The following is a 21,209-nucleotide window of genomic DNA, read 5'->3' as shown; positions in this document are numbered from 1 at the left end:
AACCGAGAAAATATAAGATAAACTTCCGCTTATTACTGAAAGGCTTAATTATAACGTAGCCCTTAATGTATTACATAATATCCTGCAAAAATTGATGAAGGGAGCAAAAATGTTTACTTTCTACTACTAATCAGCTATGATTTGCCATAATGAATGGGCAAATTTATATACTATATACACCAATAGTCCAGGAATGAAGAATATCAAGCACAAGACCAGAGTAAGTAAGGTGATCAATATATATGCTGTTCTTTCTGCAAAGCTTGTCGAACACTTGCACCAAGAAACCTTCACCTTTTTCCCACAATTGTAGCAAAACCGAGTACCACATCTGCCAACAAAATTAGATACCAAATGTTCAGGCATATATGACATAAATCGTCATACGATTCAGATTTAGAGAGAATTGCATTTTGCACCCCTTAAAACTGGCCAAAAATCAATGTTGTATACCTACTTTTAGATATTGCAGTTTGCATTCCCTTCTTTAAAATTCGATTCAAATTGCATCGTATTTGCCGAATTTTGTCATTTTTTAGAGCTTCAATAACATATTTGATCTATTCTTGAAAAGAAAAGATAAGATATATTATAGGAGACAACAATTCGACTAAATAATTAGGCAAAAAAGGTGCATATTGAATCGAATTTCAAAACAGGGGATGCGAACTGCAATTTATGAAAGTAGAAACTCACTCCGTCCCATGAAATTATATACGTTCACTATTTGCACGCATTTCGAGACTTTTATAAAGTATAGTTTCATAATTTAATGGGACAGAGGGAGTATATAAAATTGATTTTTAGTCAAATTGAAGAGATGCAAAGTGCAATTCTCTCTAAGATTTAAGAGATCCTTTAGCGGTTAAGGTTTTAGGCGGGTTGCTTACTAGACAACATTGACTCTATTATGGTTGGGAATCAAAGTAGAAACACTAAACCCTAAAATCCTTGAAATGGAGATAGAAAAATAAAACTATGGACATGTACCTGCAAGTAACATAGTTACAACCGGAGATACGTTCAACACAGTGATGACAAGCGGGACATCTCTGCCACTTCTCCTTCTCAGCCAACACTCCAACAGCATAATCATTCGCATCTCTCAGTTCTCTACCTTCGTCGCAACTATACCCTGCATGCCAAGGAGTGTGACAAGAAAAACAGAACAACTTCTTGCAGTTAGGACAAGTAGACTTTTTCACTCTTTCACCGCATTCATTCAATATCAGTACTGAGCATTCCCCGTGAGGGCAATAGCATCTGTCGATTTCCAGAACAGCAGTTTCACAGAGCAAGTCACACCACTTATCGAACACTAGGCTAGAAATAAACGGTCTGCAAGAAAGAGGATCCAGATGGTGATCGCAATTTAAAGCAGGGCATATGATCTGGGACATGCTGTAATCGAGCTTTGCATCAATGTATTTGGTTATGCAGTCTAGGCAATACGGGTGGGCACATTTGTTCCGGTTCTTGAACAGTTTGTCTGAGGAAACTGATTCAACACAAATTTCACATGTGATTATCGACAAAGTTTCTATAACAATTTCTTCCAGGGGACTTTCTTCACTTTGTTTGCGTCTTTGCTGTGCTAGGGAATTTCCCATTATAATTTGTCCTGAAAACTCGCGAACATCAGTACAAAAATCATAATTTAAGATATACATATTGAGTCGTCCGTTGAAACTTGTAGTTTAGCAGTTGAAGGTGTTTCCTTAGCATATATATTTTCACTTAGAAAAGCTATTATTATTTTGAATCGGTGAGAGTACATTAGTACGAATTTAAGATCAAAGCCGGAATATAATATTCATAAACTCAAAAATTACTAGATAAACATTCATGCCGGTTTTGTTTAAAATCGATAAACTAAGCACTAACATTATTCAGTTAGTAAACTATATACAACTGAAGAACAACAGAAGTAAAATTTTAACAGAGACGGTTAGGATCACGGGTAAACAATTGTTAGCAGCATACCGCAACTGAAGAACAACAGAAGTAAAGTCTTAACGGTAGATTATATACAACTGAAGAACAACAGAAGTAAAGTTTTAACAAAGACGATTAGGGTCACGGGTAAACAATTGTTAGCAGTATACCGCAAATAAAAAGGTTATGCAGTTTTGTACCTATATGAAACGAAGGAGACTGCAAATCTGCAACCAAAACGAGTTTTACAAGCCTGACGGCCCTGACAAAAAACCGGTGCGTTTCATAGTGTTTTTTTCAGGGTTAATGGATAGAAGGCAATAATACCATGTAATGCTAAATACTACCTAAACAACAAGTTGTTTGATGGAGTAATTTTTGGGATGAATAAGAAGTTGTTTGCTAATAATACACAACGCACTAAGCTGCTTACCAAGAATTTTACAGTCCGTATACTACTCTAACACTGTGTTCCATAAATATCTTTGAAAAGAAAAGGAAAAAAACCACTTATTCCTGGTAATTTTTTTGGAGAGAAAAGAAAAGAAGGTTTAAGATTAGGAAAGGAATTCTATTTGTATTTATCTTAAAAAAAAAAATTCACAAGATTAGGAGAGGAGAGAAAATTAATTATTTTCAATTTTTTTACTTTTATCTCTTAGAACACAGTGTAAGTATTATTTGAGGGCCGTTTGCCGCATTTTATGCGGCCATCAAAAATCCTACTTTTTTAAATAGATCGGGTTGGGTTTTTAAGAAATCGGAACTAACTTTATCAAAAATATAAGATTCATTTTTTGCCCACGGGATCTGACCAATCGAGCTTTATCCAAATCTTTTAAACGGTTTATGTGCGAATGAGATAAATATATATCCAATAATATATAGTCTTCTTACATTAGTTTGCGCATCCATAATTATGATTACTAATAAGCACAGCCACCTTCTTATTAATTTATTTCAAATTTGTGTATTTGATGTTATGTTATATAGTTAATTTCAAAAAGTTATGATATATTTTTTTAATTCTTGTATTCAAGATATACATTAAATTATTTTTTATTAATTTTTAAAATTCAAAATTTATATATCAAGTTGTACTAAAAATAACCTCTTTATAATAATATATTAAATTTATACTCCCTCTGTTTTTTAATATTTGACGCTTTAAATTTTGGCATACATCTTTAGATTCTTTGACCGTGTAGCTAAAATTAAAAAAAAACTTTTGTAAATAAAAATACACAATCAAAATTTTAATTTACAAAAATAAAATTTTAAAAAAAAAGATGTTTAACCATATGGTCAAAATACCTAAATATGTGTGTCAAAAATTAAAACGTCAAATATTAAAAAACAGAGGGAGTATATAACATGAATAAATTTGTAAAACTGGTAAATTCATAAAATAGATTATAATAATGAGATTAGTTAAAATAGTTTAAAATATGTAGGTACTAATTTTTCTTAGCATTATATTTCTATGAGATGTTAAAAATTATTTCCGTATTAAAACAAGTATTGTTCACATAATTAGATAGATAATTTGTATATAAATGTCAATTTTCGATTATAATTTTAAAATAATTAATTTTGTGAGATATGTTATCAAAACATGTAATTCTTTCTTGCAAAAATTAAGAATTTAATTTATTTTTTAAACATTTTTTTTCTTTATCTAAAAGCCGATTTTAAAACAAAATTATTTTTCTAAATGAGTTTTGTTTTCAAAATTTAACAAACAATTTTTACCTGCATTTTAGTAAAAGAACTATTGTTCTTGAGTGTAAAAACAATACAAAATAAACCCTCGGTATAGTTATAAATGAATTGGATAAATATATTTTTCTTTTAAAATTATAAACTTATAACTTAATGGTCATAAATGCCCGTCTCAACAAAATAAAGGTCTAAAATGTCCAAATTCAAAAATAATGACCACATTGAAAATGGAGACATGTGACACATGCGTGTGCTTTCCTTCAATTCATTTAAAAATCATGAAAAAAGTAAAAAAAAACAAAAAATATATTAGATATACATTTTTAGAATGCGAATCCTTTTAAATTTTTTAAAAAAAATAAGTGGGGAAACGCCTTAAATACTTATCACTGGATGTATTTTTTGTAATTAATATTCATTCTTCTCATATGTGTGTCCCGTTAATATTTTGGACCACTACTTATAAATATAGACATTTTTAAACTGTTAGTACTAAAATATAGGTATTTTGAAATTTGTCTACGGATTCGGTCGTTAGAGGGCAAATGACCTAGGGGTCAAAATTATAAGGGGTACCAAATTTAAAAAGTTCTCCAATTATAATAGAGAATATGTCACCCTAATTTATACTGCATTGCAGTCTTAACTTCTGGCCTTCCGGGGCAACATGGACGTGGTGGCTTGAACCTCTTTGCATGGGATCATCCTCTTGGCAATGTTGACTGAATTCGTAGCTCTATGCCTCTATCTAAGTTGACCGCAGTAGTAACTTCATTAGGTTTAGGTTTTAATAAAAGGCACACCACCCCTTGTTTTTAACTAGAAGTGGGATATATAATAAGAGAAGTCGTACCATTATATTATCATGTGCACAGGGATGCCTTCCTGCCCCATATCAGAAAGAGGGGAGTCCTCACTCGTATTTTAAATAGACTTGAAAAGATAAGTGAGAGGGAAGTCCTCACTCGTATATTAAATAGACTTGAAAAGATAAGTGAGATTTGACGTTCACATGTCAACTGCACAAGATATATTACTACAACAATTTATGAATACATGACCGTATTGTGACACATCATGGAAATCTTGCGGGACAACATTATTCTTGGAAGTACCTCTTCGAGTTCAGCACTACTTACATATTTTTGGATACACATTACATGATCAGACTCTAAGGGGTCGTATGTGAGGCATCTAGGTGTTCTCGTGTCTCACTAACGGGATATCTTTGCCTAATGCCATGACAGTCTATTACAACCTAATTGGGCTTGGGCCATGAATTAATATGGCTTTTTTACGAACTGTCCAACGGTCAACGAACTCGCATTTTGATGGACCGGGCAAAACTCTAACCCGTCTAGGTAACTTGTCATTTAAAAATTACGTGTGGCTTGAACCCCTGTAAAAGGGTACGTACGCCTCTTGTTTACGGATGATCGATAGTTTGAAATAAGTGAGAAAAATATTTTCTCTTTGGCATTCTTCGAATCAACGAACAAGATTAGTTACAAAATTCATGACACTTTATTCCGTATTCTTCGCGTTCTTAGCAAAGTAATCATATTTTGCTCCGTGATTTCAGCAAACCTCCAAAATATTGTTATACCAAATTTTCTCTATAACAATCTCCATAACTATATCAATGATTAAATCTTAATATTAATATCGCTTAATAAAAATCAATTGTAATTAAAATCAAACCTTTTAAAATATTGACATATTCCTAACTATGGTTATTTTTATAATTTAAATAGAGTCTTTACAAAAAAATGTATAATTTTGAATTACTAAGATATATATTTAAGGCCAGTGTATATTTCCCAAAAAGTTAAAAATTGGGCTTGATTTTCCCCCTTATAAACTTTATAAAAATATTGAACTGCACACAAATTTTTAATGCTACTAAGCGGTATGATAATAATACGATTTCATACATCTATATTACAATTTATAACAAACGGATGAGGGTGCAACATATCAAAATTGACTCGAAAAATGGTATAACATATCTCTGCAATATCAAAACAAAATAAAATAATATATTATTCAAGGATCACTTTAAGACATCTAAGGACTAATAATGTTGTATTTTTGTTTTAAGATAAGATATTTAAGGTACGTATTCTTTCGTGTTTATGATTTACGAAAATCTGGACATATTATTTTTTTTAAGAGGAAAATAATTCAATAATATGGTATTTATACATATAATTGAAATTGAACAAATGTATAATTATATCATTGTTGAATTCTTTCTTTTTAGATAGGCAATCAAACGACTTTTTGAAGATATATGTACATGTTGTAATACTTTAAATGTTGTTTTTAACAATCAATCATAAATGCATCAATATAAAACGCTTATCATCAAATTAACATCGTAAAAAATTAATAACATAAAAAATTGACAGATCTGTAATCGCGAGTATGATGAACAACATTCAAAAAACATAACAAAAATTAAACTCTCACAAGTAGATAACTTATTGAAGAAAAATAAGAAATAACGTAAGAATAATAAAAAGAAGAAAAAATTGAAATTTTTCATCGGTGAAAGCCGATAGAAGCCCATGTATAATAGAGGCAGCTACTTCAAATGTTGGGAGAATTTTAAGTTTAGAGATAAGTTGTAATATTTTAATCGATTTTCCTAATATATGCTTATCGGCAAATTCCGCGATTAGTATGTGCTCATTAGCATACACTAAAAAAATCGATAATTTAAAGGGAACGAACTTGATTGCACAGCACGACAATCTAAATGACCCCGCACACATATTTCACATATTTCTTTGAAGTGTAGTTAAATGTCAATGATCACCTCGGCCAATTCAATAAAATTAAATATTGTTCAATAAATAACAACAAACCTAAACCGGGTCATGCTTATGTAAAAATTATAGGTGCACTAAAGCAAACTTAATGACCCCACATGAGTTGATGCTTTTTAGAATTTGTACGGGGTTGAGTAAATTTTATTATATTTTACGCACTTGTTCGCCACAATTTTTTGTAGAGGTTTTTGCTCGGTTTGATGTCTTTTTGAGAAATATTTGGATAATATTATGAGATCTGAAGGACTTGGTTTTGGTACTCTTCAATGGAGGTTAACTACCTTACCGATTCGTGTAGGCGGATTACGTGTGTATGCTCCATATGATGCTAGTCTATTTATATTTATTGCCTCTCGGATACAGTCATTGATTTGCAGAATTATATATTGCGGAAATGTGATAAGGTTCTCGTTGGAAAACGTTTTGTTTCAGTAAAAGACTCTCTGCTACTTAAACTCACATATGCAGACTTGACAAAGTTAGCTACTAAAGGATCTGTCCCCCCAAAATCAATGCATTATTTGACAGATAGTTAGTTTAGTTGTGTTTGTAAGAATCTATATACCGTATTTGGCTTTTCAGAGCGACAAACATCAATATTTAAGTGCTTAAAGCCTAAACATGCTCGAGACTTTCTACTATCTACTCATATAGAAGATTTATGACAACATACGACGTCATTTGAGTTTCAGATAATTTTGCACCGTAAATTTATGATCCCCTTATTTACACAGAGGGTGCATATTGTACGTTATACTTATCTCGCATGTATATATTTGGAGAACAGATTGTTTACTGTAAAAACCAACCTGATTTTAAGTATCGTCATGACATAATTATAAATGTATTGTATGATATTCTTTATAGGATAGGAATTTCAGCTAAAAAAGAGGCACCAGTGAAATTTCTTATCCTTTTGAGGGAAGTTAGATGGCCTCTTAGATCGACTAATATTTTAATATACAACTTAAATGTAATACATACTTGTATTGATCTTACATGAGTTTCTCCGTTTAAGCTATTTTGGTGATGGTTCTTTACTTTTGATACATCTGAATTTTTTATTTTTGATGGAGTTGAATTTTCGAGAAAAGTATAAAAAATTATAAAAATAAATGTAATGACAGATGAATCGTCTAAATATGTATTTCGATAATTAGATTTTACGATAAAGGCGGTCCGACACGTAGCTAGTTGCCCGGTATGTTTGATTTTATAATAGTTCAATAGAAATAGATACCCGGTTATCATTTATTTTTGATTTCAGAAGATCTAGTCTCAACTCATAGATCAATAAATCAAAAAACAAACGAGCTGCAAATTTCAAACTCCAATTCCAATACAACTACAAATAAAAATAAGCACTATATTTTGTGAATTACTGAACTCATTTTACAAATCAAATCACTCAAAATTGACCTCATATTATACCTGTAAATGTATACACATACGAAATGAACAAGGCGATCTCATCGTCGCCGCCGGAGAATGATCGGAGAAACACCGACGTCGTCACGGCCGATCCGGAGCACATTAGCTGTATGCTTCAGCCTTGTCGCGCCGATTCCGATCCTAATTATACCGGTATTCGAAGACTCCTCCTCTCTCGCAAACCTCACGCCTCGCTTCTTCGCCGCAAGGTATTATATATTTCGCAATTTCGTAATTAGGTTTTTAATTAGTTAGTAAAAACGAATTACAGTAATTGTATGTGTTTTTTGATTTTACGGAACGCGAAATGTGAATTTGATTTGGTTTGTTCGTGTGAAGGATTGGAGGTGTAATGGAAAAGGTTATGTGGCGTTTCGGAATTATATTAACAGGCCGAGGAATTGGGAAAATATGCATACTGCGAGCCACACCAGCACTCCGCAGAGGTTGATCGTAATTGTTATTTTATCGTTTTTAAGTAGTGATATTGGATTGCGGTTGGACGTTTTATGTATTGTCGTATAGAATTAGAGAATTAGAATGCCTACTTAGAATTACGTGTTAAAATTTGATGTGCTCTCGTATTGTTATGTGCTCTCGTATTGTTTCCACGTTGATTAAGGCTAACAAACTATTGAGCTTATTATGCAATTTAGTTAAACTATTACTGTACTTAAACGTGCAGTTGGACCGTTTATGTGTGCCGTATAGAATTAGAATGCCTACTTAGAATTTGGTGTTAAAATGTGATGCGCTCGTATTCTTTCCACGTTGATCAAGGCTAACACACGGTTGAGCTTATATTGCAATTTACTAAAACTATTACTATACTTTAGTATGCAGTTGATTATACCGATACACACACTTGTAAAGTAGTCGAGAAATTTATTATGTTTGGGAATAGCTTTTTGAATTTCGATAAGAACGCATTAGTTATGATTTATAGGTTAGATATCTAAGTTTTTTTTAAGAAAGTCTGATGCATTTCATAAGTGTATTAGTTGAATGCACTACTTCAGACAAGTATACGAGTCATTTTGAAATGTCATTTTATTCGTTTTAAGTTTCTGCTTTTAGGTTTTCTCTATGTAATTTATACGTGAGCCGCAGGAAGCAAATAGTATAAACCTTTTCTCAGTATCTAGGGTGCATGTTTCATTAAGTTGTCCATGTGAGAAGTTTGTTTGTTATCGTTTGACTTTCACATCCCTGTATTGACTATTGAGTGTCAGAGATATCTCTAATGATAATTCGCCTCTCAAAGAAATATTTTTTAACACGATTCTGACATGGAATTTTTTACTGGCCAATGCATCAGTGGCAATTGGATGCAATCTCTAGGTTCTATAGGTCAACTGTCTCTTTTACTTGAAGGGGACAGCTGGAGTACAACCAGGGTATGTTCCACACTTTTCTTTGTATGATTGGATCAATTCCGGTGATATGCGTATAAGTATATTTGTAATAAAATTGTAGAACTAGTTTAATGTTAAATTTATGTAGGTTGCAATTTCTTGTTTGTAGACTTATATTTTTAATGTAAATTTTCTTTGTTTTTCCTAAAGCAAATATCAAATGTCTAGCTTTTCAGATTATAATATATTGCTAAAGTGCTACTGTATCGACTTTTGACAACCATAATCCATAGTAGTATGTCCTTTTTATGTATCTCTATTGTGACACTCGAGCATTTTCAGGATGACATGAATGTAAAGGTTGCTTAAAGTTGTCATGCACTTTGTTGCTCCTTTTGCAGGACGTACAAAGTAACAGTCAAGCATTAAGTCGAAGTGCAAGTGTAAGCTCAATTGCAAGTGATAGTCCACATAGAAAGGGTGAACATGCATATTCCTTTGTAGGGATGCATTGCATTTTTGACCAATGCAAAGCAATGGGTAAAAATTGTAGATTAACTGATTGCTTTTATATCCTCAATTAGTCGATAGTTAGTTGTGATATTTTTCCTTAAGGCACTAAGTTCTGTAGTTTAATTTTCAGTTACGGTTCTGAAGTTCGGGCATATGAGTTCAGACTTACTAGCGTATGGAGCATCAGATGGAACGCTGACTGTCTGCACTGTCTCCGAACCACCTTCTATAATCAAGCAATTAACAGGGCACTCAAAAGATGTCACAGGTTGGATTAACTGGTATTGGTTCTGTAGTCTTTTTTAGATGCAAATACATAGTTTAAAACTCCTTTTCCCAGTAACACACTGTATATAATTACTTAATTGTAATCTTCAAATACGAATGGCCTAACATTAAACATACTGCATGATAAACACATCATTGCAAAGTCAAAGAATCGTACTACATCCCGCAAGTTATCTTCCAGTGTCTTTATTATCTTTGCTTCTCTTTCTTGTTTGCAAAGGTTCCAGAAATATCCCCACCATAGTATATCTTGTAACTTAAAAAACTTAGGAGTTAGAAATGGTCATATATAATCTCCCTTAAATTTACCCTCATTTAATCTGGCGAACTGACACTGATATTCATTAGTGAACATTTGTAGCATATATTTCAGAGTTGGTTGCATTTTGGTGGGCAATCATGACAACGGTTACAAAATGTTTGACGGAAATTCTGTTCTGACAAATTGGAAACCAAACAGTTATTTTAAACAGCAAAAAACAGGATGTTGAATCAACTAATTAATAGAGCTTACGGGGAACAGTTATTTTTTGTATTTTTTCATTCAATGTGTTAGTAAAGTACTTAATAAATCATCAGATACATAATATACATTGATAAGGGTTACACTCGGGTACGAACCAAAGTATTGGTATAACAAAATTTGGAGAACAGCTACATAGGATAGATTCAAAACCTTTGGTTCTTACCTGAATGTTATCTTCTTCGCAAAGAAAATTTCATTAAAAATGGCATAAAGCTTTCTTCATATTATCCCTCAGTGTAAAAATGGAAGACACCAAAAACTTGAACCCCAAAAAATCACACTAAGAACTAGTAATAAGATAATTTCCATTTTGAATCTTAAAATTGAAGGTCGAAGAGCCCTAATACTAGTATAAAATAGTAAGTATAACTGTAATACCTGAGAATCTTAGGTAGAGATTAATTCAGCATTATATGAAAACTAAATATGTAAAATGAGAAAAGGGTGGTAAATTAACAGGTTTAAGACAGAGGTCATGATTGGAAAACTGATGAAAAGTGAATATACGAAGGAATCATGGTTGTGTATTTTTTATGTGTGTTGAGGATGAAGTGGAAGACTATAACCAGGATGAACTTTAACGGTCTGATCAAGAAAATATGAGAATATAGAAATTTTAATTGATAATGATGTTCATGCAAGTAGTCCCTTTTATCTTCCACTGATGGTTTCATATTACTGAAGCTGTCTCATCCGTTGGTCTGTTAGTCAATTAATTGGCGAGCCATTATGCAAGGATAACATTTCAGCTGCCATTTTGCATCTCATTTTCAAAGTCTGGCCACAAAAATGTTGGGATCTATATTTAGAACATAAGAAGATCATACTCTAGTATACTGCAATCATATTTCTAGTGGTTAATGTGTAATACAGTTCAGGGTTTTTTTTTAAAAATGTACAACAAAATTCCATTTTTCTTTGGCATAAAATATGCACTGGCCTTAACAGGATTTTCCAGAAAACACTAATTTATGCCAAGCAACTGGAACCTAATTTCGAGACATTTTTCATACAAGAACTTGCAACTTTTTAGCTCTTACAAGTTACAACTTTATCTTTAGGTCTTAACCATGAATGTACTATGTCATCAAATTCTTTTTTTATGAAATTTGTGGAGTATTACCAATTTTTAAAGCATCTTTGATTAATATATGTACATGAACTGATGAAAGTCTTTTGTTTGGGTTCTAAAAATTCTAAAATTTTTATTTTCCAGATTTTGACTTCTCATTGAGCAACCAGTACATAGCATCGTCTTCAGAGGATAAAACTGTGAGAGTGTGGGATATATCTAAAGGGATATGTATACGAGTAATATATGGTGTCTCTGCACAACTTTGTATCAGGTTTCACCCTGTATGTACAAGCTAACATTTCTGATCCGATACTTACAAATTTTAAACGTTTCACGTGTATGTATCCTTTCCTGTCTTGATGGTTTTATTTCTTTCCAGGTAAATAACAACTTTCTTTCAGCTGGAAATTCGAACAGAGAAATCAATGTAATGAAATATGCTTTATATCATATTAATTCATTAGCACAGTTTTTTACTTTGTGACATGCAGTATAGTCTTTTGAGTTTTTTTCAACTGACATTTTTTTTTTCAATTTTTATTCATATTCTATTTTTTAACTTAAGTATTACCTCTGATCACCCCCTCCATCTTGTAGGAAATTAATTAGGAGAAAATGAAGGCAGTAGCTTATAATATTGCAATAATTAATATTAAATACATGGCTACTGAAACTGCATTTGAAATAGTTACCAGAAAAAACTTTCATCATATTCCGAACATACTTGTCAAGGCTTAAAGACGAACAAAGACGATAGGTAACCGCCTGGACGCCTAGGCGGTAAGGCGCCCGCCTAGGCGGTAAGGCGCCCGCCTAGGCGTCCATTAGGCAAGTTAGGCGTTGTACTATATGTAGGCATATATATAGATATAGTGTACATACATTTTAATTGGTTTTAATAATGATTACATTAATGTTAAGATTAGTTTATTAAATTGAAACAAATAGATTTTATTAACTTTTGTTTGTTTAATTTTAAGACTTTTGTTATAAGTATGATGGTTAAATATACTCATTGTACAACTTCATAAATTTAACCACTTGAAGGCCAAAGTAGGCAAAGTCAACCCACATATTAAAACAAATATTTCACACATTTACATATAGTTAAACGCCTAACTCGCCTAATGTACGCCTAGACACCGCCTAACTTGCCTAGGCGAGGTTGCCAACTCGCCTAGACGCCGCCTAACTCGCCTAACCTGTTAAAATCAAGACGGTTGGGACGCCTTTTCATTTTTTTACCGCCTTTCCGCGTAGCCGTCGTCTTAACAACTATGATTCTGGAGCAATCAAAATGATATATTACGTGCTGAGGAGCTATGTATCCAGTTAGATGTAGGTCATGTTACAGTTTAATTGCATACAGTGTATTGTATTTATTTTTTTACAATACTTCTTTTCCATGGTTGTTATTTATGTTTTGGCCTTTTTCTTCTTCTTTCTTTTGCTAAGCATGTTTTGACTTTTTGACTACAAGGTGTTTAATTTCAGCACTGGGAGAGTTATCAATAAAGCAGTGTTTGATAGTGAGGTGACTGCTATGGACCATGACCACACTGGTCAGTTTATTTTCTGTGGGGATGCTCAGGTATGTTTGTGCTTACTGCTTATTCATTTCCCCTCTTCTCATCCTAAAGCTCTCTTAATTTATCTCACAGTGTTTAGTTTGGATCTGCAGGGATCTATATACACAGTCAAAATGAACTCTCACACAGGTCATTTGTCTCGATCTCACCGTAATCGTAGTGGTAGCAAACAGAAATCTCCAGTCACAACTGTACAGTACAGAACCTTTTCTCTACTGTCACGAGGACCTGTGCTGTTGTCATTTACTAGAGATGGAAATTTGTCTTATTTCAGGTCTGTCTAAAATGGCACTTTCTTTCACCTGGAGAATTTATCTGTTGCAAATTGCAATTATAAATTCTTGGATACCTTTATCTTGCAGTGTTTCCTTCGAGATACAAGGTTACCTGACTATACGTTGCTCACTTAAGTTGGGTCCACGGTTACACAGTATTCGTGCTTCCTTTTGCCCACTTCTTTCTCTTGAAAAAGGAGAGTACATAGGTATGTATATCTATGCCTTGAGTATATATGAAGTACTCCTCAGTTTACCATGTATATGAGTTGATACTTCAACAAAAAACACAATACCAAAATAAATGCATTTAGATGTGGATTCACCTCTGTGCATGATTGTTCAAATATTGTATCATATGACATTAAATAAATGTAGTTTTACATCCCCGCCTTTAATTGCTTGTTGATGTTTCTGATATTGGTATATTTTTCCACAAAGTTATTGGGAGTGACGATGCAAATGTCTACTTCTATGATTTAACACGACCAAAGCATCCATGCGTGAACAAGCTACAGGTTTATTTGATACGCATACATGGTTTTATCTAATTCCCAATGTCTATCCTTGTCATTTATAAAAAATAATTGCACTGCAGGGTCACGGTTATTCAGTCGTCGGAATTGCTTGGAATCACGGAGAGAATTTGTTGGCATCTTCTGACTTCGGAGGCACTGTTATTGTTTGGAAGAGAGCAAAAACAAAGTAAAACTAATCATGTTTCATATAAACATTGAAGATGTGCAAGGATCTTTCTTATTCTCTGTATCACCACCTCCAATTTTTTGTGAATTTTGTGTAAAATTTTTGTATGCTAGTTGAGTTGTAGTTAGATGTACCGAAAAATAGGAATCTGAATGAAATGAAATTCATTCATTGTAATCAAAATTTTCCTTTTCAACACTATTTGACATTTTTTTTCAGGTATAGCCTTTGTAAGTGATAGTGTGTCTTGTTTCCTTTTCTGTAATACAGACGGATCCTCTAAGCCCTTAGGATTGGCCCCTTGGAATGAAATTTATGCGAGGAGTTTGATCATCAAGCATGTCTCGAAACAAGTACGTATTAGATTAATTTAGATTAATTTAACAAACAAGATATAATTGTTCTGTAATTACAAGCATAATCGTATGATGCCATTGCCTATTTCTATTTACTAGTACCTTAAAACTTGCTGTACTGAGATCACCTTCACCAACAGCTTCAAATCTTTTCAGAGCTCATCTTCTAGTGATTAACAAAAAATAATAACCAGATCATTATCATCTTAAGCTCGCTGCTGACTGCTCAATGATCAAACAATATTTCTTTTAACTATAGAGATACTCGACACGTCCCCGCCAATTTCTTCAAAAATCACCAATAAGTTGTGCGTAGGCTTCAACCAAGACCGAGGAATGTGATACCTGAACGTAAAAGATTTGGTTAATATCTAGAACAATCATAGCATTTCTAGTTAAATGTATCTCAGGCAGCACAAGAATCGTTTAGAAGATTTATACCATCGTTGTGTTGGTTGGCCACATCCGAGTTGGCAGAATCTAGGCCGATATGTACCAGCATAATTGCAGCCACTGCAACTACCATCGGAAAAAACAGTCCAGTATCTTCCAAGATTGTGCCCGTTGATCCATATTTGACCTTTTCCCATATTGTGCATGTCCAAAGCCAATGGATCCATTCCTTTAGGTGCTCTAAAATAAGCCTAAAAGGTACAGGAGAATTATCATCAAAATATAATACTTGATTCAAGAAAATCTGAGAGTTAACATGAAGATCAGGCTAATAATTATAGCTCCAGACTGGAAAATTTCAATCTTATCGACCACCACTTCTCTTTTTACATTTTCTTAACAGCCCGGGTTTATCCCAACTTACGAGTGAGATATGCTAGGTATTTTTGGTTTGCAACTCCACTAATTTTGGTGTTTTTTGTGATACAAAAATTAAAAAAAAAAAGCTTTCTTTTTGGTACGAGTCGTTCAATTCCAGTTCTAATTTATGATGCCTGAAACTATTTAACGAGTAGCAGAAGCAACTTTCAAGTAGAAACTAGTTCCACCAGCACTTGGAGAAAGAAGAAAGATGTGGTATCTGCATCTAATAACATTTAGAAAGTCTACCATTGTAGTCAAAGAAATATATTTGACAGAATCATGAAACCTGAGATAAGCTCTGGCTGTTGGATACCAACTCTAAACGCTTTACTACGGTATCAGTTCAATCAATCTCGTGAACCTGGTCTAGCAGCCTGTCTTATTAAGTGTAGCTATAACTCATACCTTGTACCATGTAAGTGGTTGTGGTTTGAGTTCCGCCAAAGACCCAGTCAACCAATCAACAGATGAAATTCCACTCGGAGAAATTAGATTCAGTGCTTCACCTTTGAGACCGGTCTACACAAAATTAAACACACATTTCATGAAAAGTTGACCCAAACTCTTAGCACAGAACTTAAAAGGAACTACATTTTGGTTACCTTGTAAGACCATTTTTGCCATGTTAAGTCCGTTTTACCCTGGTCTAAGCCATTTAAAACAACTGGTCCTAGGACTCCTGTATTCCATGTCTCGAAATGTGGCCCATTGTTCTTCAAGCAAAATAATAAACAATTTTAGAAGGATAAATTTGCTTTGTTAATTCTTTTAAAACCTCAATACATGAACGTTTTAACTTTTAACTATAGTTAATCCAGACTGTGCTCTCTGTTATAATTCCTTGGCTCTTGAAAGATAGTAAGATTATATCATTTCTTTACTAAGAAACTTATAGCGAATATTTATGAAGGAATGCAGAACTAACTGGCAGTCCAACAGCTACACTAAGTAATGAGATTATGTTATTTCCAGCTTGCAAGCTGACATTTCCGTTGTAAGTAAATCTTCGGTTTGTACGTGTCCCAAATGCAGACCCTGCAATTAAGATACCACAACAAATTTTGATGGTCGTACTGAGTGCTTTATTTTACCAGAGTTTTCAATTCTTACCTGACAAATGTCCATTGCAGAACACATGCATGGCATGCCCTGCAGACTGCACACTGAGAGTAGGATTTTGGCCGCGGTGCAAAAAAGATTCGGATGGGCTTATGTTGACACTGAAAATTTCAACAATTTAGATGGATTTAGTATAAGTTTTAACAAGTTTGACACTTTTTTTAGGTCAGACTTGCTCTCACCTAGTTGTGTACCAGAGATAGTCACTAGCATCTCTTGTGATATTTAACTGTTCCAATAGACCGATAACTGTGATCTCTGAATCAGTATCACTTGATAAAACATCTTCATTAAATGTTCCCCATGAATGCAGCTTCACATTTGTGGGCGACATTTGAGCTTCAGATGCTTTAACTCCAACCTGACAGATGAATAAATTTGGTATTATTGTGATGTATGAAAACATTACCAATAAATACATATCTAGAACCATTTAAACACATTAGATCCAATGGTCACTAGTAAATAATTCTATAAAATGTAGATGTTTACGCATTATTGTTGTAAAATGACTTATATAGTGAAGATAACGTAAGAATGAAAACATATGAAGCCCTGGTATTCTGAAAACAAAAATGATAACTTAAGTCATCAGGATGATCATTTGAACTTACCTTTGCAGTGTTGAAGGCAACATTTTTGCAATCCGGAAGAATGCTAATGGACCAAGGAGGCAGATCGTACTGCATATTATTAAATGTAACCCTTGCACTTGATTTTATATTGTAATTTGACAGAAAAGCTGCACAGCCTTCTGGGGAAGAAAATACATGTGCCTGGAATTTGTAAAGTGTTCTATTAATATACATGGGTAGTAGCAAACTACCAATGCATACTTGTCAAATCAGCAGAGTTGCCCAAAGATTACCTGTTTATAGGTCCCCAATGATGTCACAGTGGCATCTGCAGAGACTAAAGTTTTTTCACATAACTTGACAGCCTTGTGAAGCTCTTTCAGGTGATCATACTTGGGTTGCCTAATCAAACCTATATATATCTCATGCTGAATCAGTTATCTTGCAGCAAATAACTAACATATTAAGTTATATTATTTCCTGATACTGGAAAAAAGTACGCATTTTACCATATTCATCAATGGGAGCATCATAGTCGTAGCTAGTAGTAATAAAAGGGCCACCAGCTGTTCTCCCAAAGTTGGTTCCTCCGTGGTACTGTCAAGAAAGAGCACTTACATAATTATGACTGCAACATATAAAGTTGTAAACTTCATGTACAGTAATCCATCAGTGGCAGAAGTAAATAAATTAAGAACTTTTAACACTAATGATGCTGCAGTCATTACATATGAAAGGAAACCAAAGTTCACTGACCATATAATAATTCACAAAAGATCCTCCCTTTTGAATAAATCGAGCAATGGCGAAGGCCAAATCTTCTGCAGGCCTCTGGTGGTTTGGAACACCAAATTCCGAAAACCTTTAAAGTGACAACTGCTGAGCCTAAATACGTAGTAGTTCCATATTACGTATGACTAACGATAGTGGTCGAACTTACCAACCGGTCCAAGCCTCAGTCCACATTGTAGGTTTATAAGGCTTGTTTGGAGAGAAATAATCACAATAAAAGCCATTGCAGGTGTCTATCTGCAACCATAAAAGTCATTTTCCAGCTCAGGACCTCTTTTTTCTATTACTTTACAAGTTCAATTTATAATTTTTGAAAAGCTTATAACAATTCAATATCAAATAGCAACTACACTTTGTTTTTATTAACAATGCTCTAGAAGAGGTTCCATCATTTTCCTTGCATAACATTTTGCAAATCTCTACCAGAATTTTTTATTAACATGTTTCCTATTGTACATAGTACAATAAGATTTCATAATATGTATCATGTGTTGATCGACTTGTAAAATGAATAGGAAGCGTTAGCAAGTATAAGAATCTACACATATAGACCGATATATTATGAATGTAACTCAAGCTAAGTGTTGGCTTGTAAAAGTACAAACATATATCATACCACTGGATCCGGAGCATCATCTTCCTTGCACATAACCCAAGGGACTCCGGTTGCCAACTCAAGTGCCATGTCAGCTGCCCAGGTCATGTAAGAATGACCAGCAGCCCCAAACTTTTTGCTTTCTGGCCCATACTCATTCTCTATCTGTACATATAAAATATCAACCTCAACTTTAAACTTTTCAGTAGCAAGTTACAAAATTAAAAAAACTGCAAATGAATGTTTTCGAATTATAATTTTTCTATATAAATATAGTCAGATATATCTTTATAAATTAAATAGTAACTGCAGGAATTCTGGATTACAAAAGCTAATGGAGAAGTTAACAATAAAAGCCATGCCTGAGAGAGGATAATAGGGCCACCTTGAGATTCAAACAATTTTTCATCCTTCATCATTCGAACAATTTTTTCAGTAAATCCTTGCATTGCTATCTGTAAACACCAAAACTAAATTTAATGAATATAGAAATACGCAACTTTTATATAGTAGCATAGTATCATCAAGACATACTAAGTAGGGTCCTGAGTGGAAACAGAACCTTGAAAGGTACATTGTCCGTTCTGAAGCTAATACCAGGAACATATTTTAACCAAACAGGAAAACCCCTGTAAAGAAAATCATGCTTATCCGTCACAAAAACCTTCATAATTTTCAGGTTAACTCCGAAATTAAAAGCAAATACAGTAATACAATAGAAGATTTAAAAATATTACTCAATAAGTTACCCGAAATTCCATTCTCCACAAATATAAGGTCCAATTCGAAGATGTAAATATAGCCCTGCTTTCTGGACCAACTTAATGAACCGAACCAAATCATATCTTCCCTCAAAGTTATACTATAAAACCGAAAACTGAAACTCAGTAACTCATCAAAGAATCACATAATTGCTATTAAAAAAAAAGAATAATTCAACTTCTGTAGTGAGCAGAGTATTACTTCTGTTGTCCTTAATAACAAGTCTCATGTGCATTTTTTTTTCGAGATTTTAGAAATGAATACATTAACAAGCTTAATAAAAGAATAAATACCCTTTTTGGACAGTTCATGATAATATATTCTGACAATCATACAACATTATTGAGTGAGTAAATAAGAGAGCATACATATAATATACTTACATTGCCAGGTGAAGGTTCATGCACATTCCAAAAAACATATGTATCAATAGCATCCAATCCACCATCTTTAGCCTTTTGTATAAGATCTTCCCACATCTACAAAACACCCATTTGTTTTTTATTAGTACATTTCAAGAAAATAAATCATTTTTTCCAAGAACTCATTTTTTTCAAATTTCAAGATTTCATTAGTACATTTCAAGAAAATTAGTCATTTTTTTCAAGTACCATTTTTTCATATATCAAGAAAATGAAAACACAATACTGAGAGAGAGTTAGGGAGGGGGGGGGGAGAGAGAGAGAGAGAGAGAGAGAGAGAGAGGGAGGGAGAGAGAGAGAGAGGGAGAGAGAGAGAGGGAGGGAGAGAGAGAGAGGGAGAGAGAGAGGGGGGGGAGAGAGAGAGAGAGAGAGAGAGAGAGAGAGAGAGAGAGAGAGAGAGAGAGTTTGGGTACTTCAGGAGTGCTTCTTGGATAATGTATAGAGCCAGAAAAAAGAATCCTTCTTTGTCCATTGATGACCAAAGCTTTTCTATCATAAGTAACACTGCAATGTATGAGCTGAATGCATAATAACAACACCAAAAACTTCAGAATACATTTGGAAGCAGAACCCATTAGTCTTTTCTCTCTCATTGTTTCTTGAGAGAGAGATTGTAGAGAGAGAATGAGAGAGAGTATGGGAAGACAAGACAAAGAGTAAGTATATATTTGGGGGCAGCAAGAAACTGGCACCACTTTCACTCTGCAAAAAGCAAAGCCTTCAACTCATATAATTACCTATATGACTTGCAAAATGTCTTAATATGTTTAGCAGGCAAAGTAGACTTATTAATTTACTCCTATTACAATGTTCAAAAAAAAAATTGATGATATAAAGATATTTGAGCAAGTACTTGATTTAAAGAAAAATATTATTTTCAGAGCGTTTTTTGGTTTCCGGAAAAAAAATTAGCGAAACTACCAAACTGCACCTGCATTCACAATAAACATCTCCTAAAAAGATTGAGGCAGGGATAATTTGATAAATTCACGCTATATTGATTTGAAAACAAAATAAAACTCTGAAAATAACATTTACCTTTAAAAAAAGAGTACTCGAAAGATCGATCAATTACTTCAATTTCAAAAATGTAACCAGCCAAAATCAATTTTTGAGTTTTATAATCTCGTTCTGAAGCCGCAAATCAATAAATTTATAATTTTTACTTTTTATTATCCATGTTGTGTTGAAATTCGAACTTTTAAATTGTGGAATCCAAAAGAATATGATTTTGTTAGTCTAAAAATCAATGAATTATAATATGTATAGTACGGAAGAAAAATGTAACCATGCTACATTGTGTAATTTTTTTTTTTGCTAATAAAAAAAAATGTGTCCTGGACCTGTCACCGATTTATTTTGGTTCACATGATTTGCAGGTTATTACGTGAGAGTGCGGAGTTTACTCAGTGCGCATCCGAAAGTTAGCGACTGCGTGTTTCTTACGATTAAAAAAATGCGACAAAAAATTACATTTAAAGAAGCCTTGCCTATACAAAATTTAGAATTTGTAGTTTCTACATT

At 33.3% G+C, this 21,209-nt stretch overlaps 3 protein-coding genes across 3 annotated transcripts; 1 reads left to right on the top strand and 2 right to left on the bottom strand.

Annotated features, from left to right (window-relative positions):
* Positions 1–38: 38 nt before the first annotated feature.
* LOC141686852 (E3 ubiquitin-protein ligase RSL1-like) lies at positions 39–2,288 on the bottom strand. The gene is made up of 3 exons (XM_074491945.1): positions 2,136–2,288; positions 991–1,621; positions 39–331 (listed from the first exon to the last, which is right to left on the bottom strand). Exons 2-3 carry the CDS (start codon positions 1,608–1,610, stop codon positions 127–129), a joined length of 825 nt encoding a protein of 274 aa, XP_074348046.1. The 5' UTR covers positions 1,611–1,621; positions 2,136–2,288; the 3' UTR covers positions 39–126.
* Positions 2,289–7,736: 5,448 nt separating this feature from the next.
* On the top strand, positions 7,737–14,545 carry LOC141683190 (uncharacterized). Its single transcript, XM_074487878.1, has 12 exons — positions 7,737–8,131; positions 8,262–8,368; positions 9,241–9,319; positions 9,679–9,817; positions 9,921–10,058; positions 11,821–11,960; positions 12,059–12,106; positions 13,160–13,270; positions 13,361–13,542; positions 13,631–13,752; positions 13,985–14,061; positions 14,142–14,545. Exons 1-12 carry the CDS (start codon positions 7,946–7,948, stop codon positions 14,250–14,252), a joined length of 1,440 nt encoding a protein of 479 aa, XP_074343979.1. The 5' UTR covers positions 7,737–7,945; the 3' UTR covers positions 14,253–14,545.
* Positions 14,546–14,588: 43 nt separating this feature from the next.
* On the bottom strand, positions 14,589–20,411 carry LOC141683189 (beta-galactosidase 3-like). Its single transcript, XM_074487877.1, has 18 exons — positions 20,099–20,411; positions 19,647–19,742; positions 19,251–19,363; positions 19,064–19,130; positions 18,864–18,956; positions 18,523–18,666; positions 18,055–18,143; positions 17,871–17,976; positions 17,624–17,711; positions 17,408–17,526; positions 17,154–17,315; positions 16,722–16,900; positions 16,531–16,640; positions 16,346–16,455; positions 16,023–16,133; positions 15,826–15,939; positions 15,046–15,248; positions 14,589–14,949 (listed from the first exon to the last, which is right to left on the bottom strand). The coding sequence occupies exons 1-18, from the start codon at positions 20,276–20,278 to the stop codon at positions 14,838–14,840; spliced, it is 2,196 nt and encodes a 731-aa protein (XP_074343978.1). The 5' UTR covers positions 20,279–20,411; the 3' UTR covers positions 14,589–14,837.
* Between the last annotated feature and the right edge of the window lie 798 nt (positions 20,412–21,209).

The sequence above is a fragment of the Apium graveolens genome, chromosome 9, assembly GCF_009905375.1.
Source record: "Apium graveolens cultivar Ventura chromosome 9, ASM990537v1, whole genome shotgun sequence".
Taxonomy (NCBI): domain Eukaryota; kingdom Viridiplantae; phylum Streptophyta; class Magnoliopsida; order Apiales; family Apiaceae; genus Apium; species Apium graveolens.
Note: the sequence above shows the minus strand (reverse complement) of the source record. Positions and strands in the feature narration are given on the sequence as shown.